Below are 10,753 nucleotides of genomic sequence, written 5' to 3'. Positions count from 1 at the left end.
ATCGGTTTTAGATTTACATTCCCTCGCCCAATGAAAACCTTGGCCACATCTAGGACATGGGGTGGTTGGTAGTGGCTGAGTGGTGAAGCCGCCGAGCAGGGCTGCACTAACAGCCAGACCGATGGCGTGGGCGGAGCCAACTCCCGCACAAAGGAAACCAAGCCTCGCTCTGGTTTTCAAGCAATGCAAGGGTAAAAGGAGCCTTGGGGAAAGAAGCAGCAAGGTCACTTCACCACCGACCAGACACTGCGGACCTGGCCGCCGCCGCTGCCACTGAGCCGTTTTAACGGAGCACTCGGGCTGGCTCGGCTCTTTCCGCCAAGGCGAAGGAGCCGAGGAGAGGCGCCGCGCTCTCTCATTCCTCAGCCCTCCCAGCTCCCTTCCCCCTCCGCCTTTTACAGACACACACAAACAGCACACAGCACATATATACACATACATATATACACACACAAACAAACAAACATCCCACACAGTGCACAACTCACACCCTGCCAGAGCTGCTGGCTGCCTTTTCTCTCTCTCTCTTTTTTAGCATTTTTCATTAATCGTCCCTTCTTGGGGAAAACAGTTACAACAATCCTCTAAAGTGACTAAAGAATTTTATGAGGTCTTTTTATTACGAACCCTTATCCCTTGTGTCTGGAGGGCATCTTTAATGCCCTTTACGAACAAGTCCTGAGAAGTTCCCTGTCCCATGGTGAAGTCTATAGCTCAGACTCACCTCGTCCTTCCCGCTTTCCCCCCGGATCACCAGGACGCCGAGTCGGGTGGTCTCGACGGGTGATCGCTTTAAATCTCCACCAGACGTCTGGACTTTCCTGGAGAAGGACGTTCAACTCCCAACGAGGCAAGGGTCGAGCCGCACGTTGGGCGCCAGATGCCCCGGCCAGCGGGGTGTCAACGGGGCCACCCACCTGTGGGAGAGAATGAAAGGACAGGGCGACACAAAGAGACAGCAGCAAGACAGTGTTCTGATCAAGCCGCCAATCTTTATTGTTCTCCACATGGTTTATATAGCATAAGGGGGGAAGGGGCAGGAAGGAGGGAAAGGAAAAGGGGGCGTGTAGAATGTGGAAGGGGTGCAAGACGTGTGAGGCAGATAGTGCAACTGCGAGACGTCGGCTAAGGTCACTGGTCAGGGGCAGTATATTCTGTTGCTAGGCTGCCTGACCCTGGAATGCTCTTTATCTTCGGTTGTCATGGCATCCGACTGTGGGATGTTCTCTTATCTTGGGAGGCCTCTGGTTACTGCTCTGGGAAGGGGCTTATGAGTTGTTCTTTGGTTTAGCTAGTACTTTCTATGGTTCATTTTTGGTTCCTGACATCTTGGTCCCTAACACCTTTGCACCAGGTTTGTACCCCTAAATCCCTGCCCCTTCCTGTAGTCTCTTTCAGTACTCTCCCCCTCCACCTTCCCTACAACCTGATCACTCATGTTTCTATCCCCACCTGCCCTCAGTCCACTCACAAAATCTCTTCTATTTCCCCTTCCCAGGAGATCTGGGCACCACCACCACCCTCCACCATGAACTCTCCTTGTTCCAAAAGAAGACTGATTTCCAAAATATATAAAGAACTCAAGAAACTAGATATCAACAAACCAAATAATCCAATTAAAAAATTGGGTACAGATCTAAATAGATAATTATCAACAGAAGAATCTCAAATGGACAAGAAACACTTAAGGAGATGATCAACATCCTTAGCCATCAGGGAAATGCAAATCAAAATGACCCTGAGATTCTATCTTACACCTGTCAGAATAGCTAAGATCAATAGCAACTTATGCCGGAGAGGATGAGGAGCAAGGGGAACTCCTCCATTGCTGATGGGAGCACAAACTTGTACAGCCACTTGAAAGTCAGCTTTTCAGAAAACGAGGAATCAATCTACCACAAGACCCACTCTTGGGCATATACCCAAAGGATGCTCAACCATACCATAAGGACACTTGCTCAACTATGTTCATAGAAGCTTTATTCGTAATACCCAGAACCTGAAAACAACCTAGATGCCCCTCAACTGAGGAATGGATAAAGAAAATGTAATACATTTACACAGTGGAGTATTACTCAACTGTTAAAAACAAGGGGGGCAGGGACCAGGAAGAAAGGATGGAAGGGAAACTGCAATTTGTATGTAAAATAAATTTTAAAAAGTGTTATTTAAATAAAAAGAACAAGAACACCATGAAATTTGAAGGCAAATGGATGGAACTAGAAAAAAATTCATCCTGAGTGAGGTAACGCAGACCAAGAAAGACAAATATGATATGTACTCAGTCATAAGTGGATATTAGCCATAAAATAAAGGATAATTATACTATAATCTACAGACCCAGAGAAACTATGTGGTAAATGCCTTAAATCCCTGTATTTGGGAAGCAGGCAGATCTTTGTGAGTTAGAAGCCAGCTTGATCTACATAGTGAGTTTCAGGACAGCCAAGGCTATATAGATTAATACTGTCTCAAAAAAAATACAAATAGATGATTGATAGATGATAGATGGATAGATAGATAGATAGATAGATGATTGATAGATAGATTACATAGAGATAGATGATAGATAAATGATAGTAATGATGATGATGATAGATAGATTGATTGATAGATTGATAGATGGTAGATAGAGAGAGAGATAAACAGATGATAGACAGACAGATAGATGGACAGTAGAAGGGGAACTATTTGGAAAGAGGGACCTACAGGAAGGAAAGGAACCAAAGAGAGTAATATGGAGTGTCATAATAAAGCCCTTTATTTTGCACATTGAATGTACACTAATGAAGGGAAACATGCATCCAGGAGTATGCTTGGTAGAAGCCACCTCACTGCTGGAATATGAGTTCTTTGATTAATAAATAACCTGCTAATTATTATTAATCAAATGAGACATCCTATGTGAGCAGACCTAGAATACAACCCAGCAGGTAGAACACTGTGTCTGTCTCACTCCTCTATTCCTGAACTGATTTGTCTGCACCCTGGAGGACCATCTGGTCTTTCCTGGATTCAGTCACATAAGCCTTATTTTCTGGACCCAAACTGTAAGCCAGCTGCCAGAGAGGTGCTGGAGAAAACATGGAAAGAAAAATAAGTATAATCCCAGCATCATGGGAGTATCACTCTTCTGAAGGAGGCAAATAGTAATTAAATAATCCGATGGGAAAATGTAAAATAATACTAGTAATGAGTAACATTAAGGAAGGGAGCCCACTCAGTAAGTTACCCCACAGGTACAGAGGGATGGCTCCTGGGGCTGGCACACCCTGGTAGTGGCTAGGCCAAAGGGAAGGCTGGGGGGCCTTACTTTCCTGCTAACTCATTTCCCAGAAATATCAATTCCCAAAATCCAATGTAGTCAGAATGGGAAGTCAGGCCCACTTCCTGGTCCAATCCTCAACCTGTTGTCCCACAGCTCATCCTTACCCCCAAAATAAATAAAGCCCCAGTCAGGCTGCTACTCCAGCATTCTACACGGCTTCCTAGGGAAAGCTGACCTTGCTCCAGTGCCACCATGAAATTCTTCACTGTCCTGCTGTTGGCCAGCCTTGCCACAGCCTCTCTTGCTGTCCTGCCTGGTGAGTATGCCTTCCTTAGTCCCCTAGAGGCCATTGGCTGTCAGATGAGCACCATCACCCCCCTTATGGAGAGGTGGTAAGATGTGGAATGAAAAAGCCACCACTGGAAGTGAACATGAAGAAACACACCCGCTGAGTCTAGCAACCCAGAAAGCCAAGGCTGAGTTCAGAGGCCAGACTGGACCCATAACAGGGTAGACTATGGGCGAACAGAGATTATGTTAGATCCTGACACCAGAGGCTGGTTCACCACAACCCAAGCAAAATCACTACTTCAGATCTCCTCATCTCCCTAGCACAGTAAGAGCAAGCCGCACACACTGCATCCAGTGCTACCTGTAGCACTCACTCTGAGCTCTGTCCAGTCCCAGGGACTTTGGGTACACTAACAGCTTACATAAAGACCTCTGCTATCATTGAAATTTCATTTGAGAAGGAAGAAAACATAAACATTCTGAAAAGATTACATAGTATTTTAGAAATGCTAATGAAAGTTGAATAAGGGACTAGCTGGGCATGGTGGTGCACACCTGCATTTCCAATACTGAGGAAGCAGAAGCAGGAGAGTCATGTAAATTCCAGGACAACCACAACTATCAAGAAAAACTCTATCTAAAGCAAACAAACAAAATAGAGTAAAGAAGTTTGAGGGAGCTGCAATGGGGTACTACAAAAGACCAGTTCACATGTTAACGATCTTGAGATCTCTAGAGACTGTAACCTCTTCTGTCCTCAGGGTCTGAAGATGAACTCCACATGAAGACTCAGCACACATCTGCCAGTAAGTCCCATGAGAGCATCCCTTGTTTGATGGTGATTAAAAAAAATAACTAAAAAGTAAATGATGCTAGGAAGAAGTGAGCAGACAGTCCCTCCTGCTGTTGGCCTTAATCCTTCCTGCTGCACTAATTGGCCATAGATCTGGGGGCCGGGAACCTTTTGAACAGCACTCATGCTATGTAATCACTGGAAATTGGAATGGGAACAGCTCCTGACACCCTAATGTTGGCAGGTAAAATGTTTCCTCACCCTGAGACAAGAGGGCCTCATCAGTTACAGGCACTGCACCACACAGCCCAAAAATCTTAAAATTGCAGGGTTCAGTTTTGTAGATTAACTGTAAACATGGTTTAATCTTGAGCTAACTTCCCAGATTAACCTGGGAGAAGTCTAAGAAGCTAAAGAAGAAAAACACTTGGAGTTCAGAGGGAGGAACCAAAGCTAATAAGCTCCTCCTATAAGCCAAGCAAAGTGGGGGGGTGGATATTTGCAAATGGCTCCTAACTGAGAAGGTAGATTTGCTGGGGGTGTGGGGAAGTGGGATTCCTAAACATGACACTAGAAATCTAGTCCATGCCTTTGAGGAGCTCAGAGATATGGATGCTAGTGTGGGTCCTGAATGCTCCCATAGATCAGTTAGGTGATGACTCAACACTAATGCCCTGCTATGCGAAAGGGACACTGTTTCTCCCAGAAGCTTTCTCTGCCCCTAACTCCCTGCATGTCCTTGGTTTCAGCTTCCCAGTCCATTCCAACCAGCCACAACAGCAAGGAGAGTACTTCCAAAAAGGACTCTTCCATCTTCAGAGAACAGCTGGTTTCCGAAGATAACGTGGTGATAGAATGTACCAAATCTAAGAGTCAAAAGGCCCAGGCTGGGCTCAGTAGTGGGGCTTCTCAGCTGGAAGAGACCACAGGATCCACCACCTCAGCTGGTATGAGCTAGAGAAGAAGGGAAATATCTGGGGAGGTAGTGAGCAGAAGACAGAGCAGGCAGTAACTTGTGTAGTTATAAGGCATCTCTAGAAAGGAAAAAAGTCCTATAAGGGCAAATTTTAAGTGTAAGAGTAAATGATCCACTAACTGCCAGCACTGCAAGAAGCTTTTCCCGGGGTGGGGTGGGGGTCATGGAGGTGTGAACAGAGAACCTGCCCTAACTGGACATTTCTATTTTCAAATTACAGAAACCACCACAGAGGGAAAACTGACTAAGTTAAACCAGGCAATGGAAAAAAATGTGGATAAAATAATTAGAAAAGTTGTGAGTGGTGTGGAAGACATAATCCCTGGTGCCAATGATATCACGAGCCAATGAAGACAAGAATATCTAACCATGTCCCATGCTGGGCTACCAGAGGTGCCTCATCACCCATACTCTGCTCATCCCAACCACCACCTCTCAGTCTCCTCTTCGATGTCTTACATTAAAGTATTGCAACCTGAACCCAGGGCTCTGGTGACTTTGTCAGGCCCAGGAAGGGAGGTGGGACACCTTCACTCTACTAGGATTCCTTTTCAGCTATCCTATCCCTTTAGGTTCAAACTTCTCATCCTCCTCAGCTTAGAGGCCTGGTCTAGTCTTCCATCCAAAACAAGCCCTGCAAAGACTTGATCCTTATCATCTTTCTGTACCTCCAACATAGACCACCTCCATGCCTACTCACCCACTGTAGTCTGCCTGCTCCCACCCACCAGTCCATTGCAGTTACTGCCCCAATGACACACACAACAATAGGCCCCATGGCTGCTTCTCAGTTCTGACTTTTCTACTCCGTCCCTGAAAGACTGGACATGACTATCTTCTCTAGAATATTCTCCTCCCTAATCTTCTTGGATACTACCACCCTTGGTAATTCAATCTCCCTGTTGCTTATATGAAATGTTTGGTATATGATCCTAGGTCCCGTCCTGTACTCTCTTGCCTTCGCCTCTCTTCAGAATTTCCATAGCTTCATCTGCCAGGACTTCTTGAGGTAGATCCCTCTTATTAACCCACTTAGCTAATATCTACCAAGTGCCTGTCAGGCCTGCCTACCTAATTTGCTCTGACTTCCCTACAACCTTAAGCAGTTTTTACTGTAAAATCATATGAAGCATTGGGAAATGAAAATCTCTTTCTGTCTTAAAAACATGGGTAGAGAAGATTGCCTATTCAAGAGTAGGTAGGATGGCAAGAAGGTGAGGCATCTCTACTCTCCAGCATCCTACCCCCAGGACACATGAAAGAAAGTTCAGAAGACCAGTGGAGCAACTAATCTGCTACATTGCAGGTTTGGCACTCTTCTGGCTGGGAAAAATCTGAAAGAAGTGTGCTTGAAGCTGAAACCCCAGAAAATCACTTCCTTTCCTTCTTGCTTTCCTCTAGGATAGAAAGCCCTTTCTTCTAGCTTCCTGGTGCTTTCCAGTATTACTCAACTGCAACTATGTCCCAACCAAGACAGAAAGATCAACACAGAGTCTTCCTGGTGCCAAAGTTTATGATATGGCAACAATTCTCATCAAAATAACAGGAAAAAATAATGTAGGAAGAATTTTTTCAGAAATTAGGGAGATATTTCCTAAGAAATTAGATTAGAAAAATGGAAGTATTTAGGAGATTAAGGCATCACAAACTCATCCTCTCACCCTTCGGTTCATACCACTATAAAGGCTCGTTGCCCAGTGAGAACCAAAGTAAGTGCCTGACTAGCTGCTGGGCAGCTGTGCCAATAAACTCAAAATGTGGGGCTTCCTGGATAAGAGACCTTAGGATAAGGTGTTTCCCAGTCTCTCCAGTCCCCTTACTGCACCCTGCTGACTCCCTGAATCACAGAGACAGAGCTGACAAAGCTACTAGCAGGCAATTACCTAAAAATTCATCTAGAAACATGCCCTAAACTAGCCTCCCTCCACTCTGCTACTCTTGTGGGAAAAGGATGCATAGGAGGGAAGGCCCCAACATAGAGTAACCTCCTCTTTTCCCATCTATGGGTATGTTGGCAGGGTGGAGGGAAAAACCAGCATCAGAGCAGTCTCCTACTTTTAAATGTTTGGCCATTTGTGACCAAAAATATAACCAAATGACCTATTGGTCTACATAGCTGCCACTGTATGGCAGGCCCTATTTCTGAATGAGTTACATTATTTGCTCACATAATACTGTATTTTTTTTAAAAAGTTTAAATGCTTTTATCCCCACTTTCACTTGAAGAAAGTGAATACAGGCTCTCACCACATGTTTTGTATACTCCAGGAACCAGTCAGGGAGGCAGGTGTTGGCCCCCAAGGTCTCTGAGCTAGATCCAAATAGGACAGGAACTAATTCCAGAAATGTTCAGTGCCTTAGACTCTACTTCTCCTGCTTCATCAGTTCAGTTGCTCTGCTCAACACAGCTCACTTGAAGGTTACAAAATACATAGCAATAATATGTAGCAGTAATACAGCAAAAAGCTCAACACCAGCAACCCAAAAATAGCCTAAAGTTTAGCATAAGTCCCCTCCTAATTTCAAAAGAAACAACAAGCAGCATTGAAATACACCCACTAGTAAATTAAAATACAGCTGCTCAACCAGTAGCCACACCAGCTACCAGAAGTCCAGGCCCCAACTCTGGTTGAGACCCCCTGCTCAACCACAGGTCACACTCGCCAGAAGGCCAAAGAAAAAAAGCAACCATTCAACAAAGACAAACTCAGAAATCAGCACCTAGATGTAGCCATAAGTTTCTCATGTCCACCCAGCCCCAGTGGTCCAGACATATCTCTCTCACCCACAGTCCTACAGCTCCGACCCAAGTAAATACACAGAGGCTTATATTATGTACAAACTGTATGGCCTATGGCAGCCTTCTTAGAGGCAGGCAGGAAATCCAAGGAGAGAGACAGGAAAGAGAAAGGCAGAGTCTAGAAAGATGAGAGTCAGCCCCTGAAGGAGCAACATGTAATGGGATGCAGGTAAAGCCACAAAATATGTGGCAAAACATAGGTTAATAGAACTATGTAGCATGAAACTTCAAAGTCTTATAAGTAAAAACAAACCTGGAGCCAGGTATTGGGGTGACCGCTGGAAGATCAGAGAGACAGAACAGGCCACAGCTACCTCACCTGGCCAACTTCTCAGCTGATCCTGTTTCCTCAGACTGGAAGCCTCTGTGTCCTTCTCCGAATAGGTCTCAGCTGAACTGCTGCTTCAAAGCCTGAATGCCTAACCAGCCAAATGCTTCTAGTTTCTGGTCTTCATGCCTTAAATATCTTTCTGCATTCTGCCATCACTCCCTGAGATTAAAGGCTCACTTTCTGGGATTAAAGGCATGTGTCACCATGCTTGGCTGTATCCTTGTGGCCTTGAACTCCCAGAGATCCAGACAAATTTCTGCCTCTGGAATGCTAGGATTAAAGGCATGTGCTACCACTGCCTATCCTCTATGTTAAATATTGTAGCTGTTCTGTCTCTGACCCCAGATAAGATTATTAGGGTGCACAATATTTTAGGGAACACAATACCACCACAGAAATGGGTTAAGATATAAGAGCTAGCTAGCAAATTTATAAATAATATTAAGCCTCTGAGTGATTATTTTATAAGTGGCTGCAGAAAAACCAAGCAATATATCACCACCAAGGCCCAGCTATCCTACTATAGCAATCCCTGAATATTTCAACACAGAAGAACCACAAGAAAAGGACCTTAAAACCAACTGTATAAAGATGATAGAGGCCTTAAAGAGGAAATTAATAAAATACTTAAAGAAATTAAGGAAAATACAAACAAAAAATTGGAGAAAATGAATAAATCCCTTAAAGAAAGAAAAAAAAAAAAACAAGCAGTAGAAGGAAACAAATGAAACTGTTCAAGACCTGAAAATGGAATCAATAAAGAAAATACAAACTAAGGGAATTCTGGAAATGAAAAATCTAGGTAAGTGACAGGAACTACAGAGGTAAACTTAACAGAATACAAGAGGTGGAAGAGAGAATCTCAGGCATTGAAAATACAACAGAAGAAATAGAAACATTGATCAAAGAAAATGTTAAATATAAAAATTCCTGACACAAAACATCCAGGAAATCTGGGACACTATGAAAAGACCAAATTTTGGAGTAATAGGAATAGAGAAAGGTTAAAATCCCAGCTCAGAGGCCAAGAAAATACTTTCAACAAAATCATAGAAGAAAATTTTCCTAACCTGTTAGGAACAGGAAGCATACATAACACCAAGTAGATTGGACCAGAAAAGAAAGTCCCCTTGCCACATAATAATCAAAATACTAAATACAGAATAAAGAAAGAATATTAAAAGCTGCAAGAGAGAAAAAGCAAGTAACACATAAAGGCAGACCTACTAGAATTACACCTGGCTTCTCAATGGAGACTAAAAGCCATAAGGGCCTAGACATATGTGCTGTAGACTCTAAGAGACCACAGATGCCAGCTCAGACTACTACACCCAGCAAAACTGTCAATCAACATAGATGGAGAAAACAAGATATTCTATGACAAAGTCAAATTTAAACAGTATCTATCCACAAACCCAGCCTTATAGAAGGTACTAAAAGGAAAACGCCAACTCAAGGAAGTTAACTACAGCCATGAAAACATAGGGAATAAATAATCTCACACCAACAAAACCGAAAGAAGGAAAGCACACACAGACACAACACCAATAAAATAACAGGAATTAACAATCATTGCTCATTGCTATCTCTCAATATCAATGGACTCAATTCCCCAATAAAAAGACACAGACTAACAGAATGGATGTGAAAATAGGATACATCCTTCTGCTGCATACAAGAAACGCACCTCAACATCAAAGGTAGACATTATCTCAAAGTAAAGGGTTGGATTTGGACCTAAGAAGCAAGCTGGTACAGCCATTTTAATATCTAACAAAATAGACTTAAAAACAAAACTAATCAAAAAATACGAGGAAGGACATTTCATATTCATCAAAGGAAAGATCCACTAAGATGATGTTTCAGTTCTTAACATCTCTGCCCCAAACACAAGGGCATCCACATTTGTAAAAGAAACATTACAAAAGTTTAAATCACACATTGACCCTCACACATTGTTAGTGGGAGGCTTCAGTACTCCACTCTCACAACAGGTCATCTAGACAAAAAAAAAGAAAGAAAGGAAGGAAGGAAGGACGGAAGGAAGGGAGGGAGGGAGGGAGGGAGGGAGGAAGGAAGAGGAAGGAAGGAAGGAAGGAAGGAAGGAAGGAAGGAAGGAAGGACGAAAGAAAGAAGAAAACAAGCATTGTAAACTAAATGGACCTAAAAGATATTTTCAGAACATTTCACCCAAACACAAAAGCATATACATTCTTCTCAGCACCTCATGGAACTTTCTCCAAAACTGATCACATAATCCAACACAAAGCAAGTCTCAATAGATACAAGAAAAA

General features: G+C 43.4%; 1 protein-coding gene across 1 annotated transcript; it reads left to right on the top strand.

Annotated features, from left to right (window-relative positions):
- Positions 1–3,520: 3,520 nt before the first annotated feature.
- On the top strand, positions 3,521–5,679 carry LOC118596763 (glycosylation-dependent cell adhesion molecule 1-like). The gene is given in 4 exon segments (XM_036207640.1): positions 3,521–3,584; positions 4,321–4,389; positions 5,102–5,334; positions 5,455–5,679. Coding segments are annotated over 4 exon segments (591 nt in total).
- The last annotated feature ends 5,074 nt before the right edge of the window (positions 5,680–10,753 follow it).

Source organism: Onychomys torridus, chromosome 16 (assembly GCF_903995425.1).
Source record: "Onychomys torridus chromosome 16, mOncTor1.1, whole genome shotgun sequence".
NCBI classification, from domain to species: domain Eukaryota; kingdom Metazoa; phylum Chordata; class Mammalia; order Rodentia; family Cricetidae; genus Onychomys; species Onychomys torridus.
The sequence above is the reverse complement of the archived record's forward strand: the minus strand, read 5'-3'. Positions and strand labels throughout refer to the sequence as shown.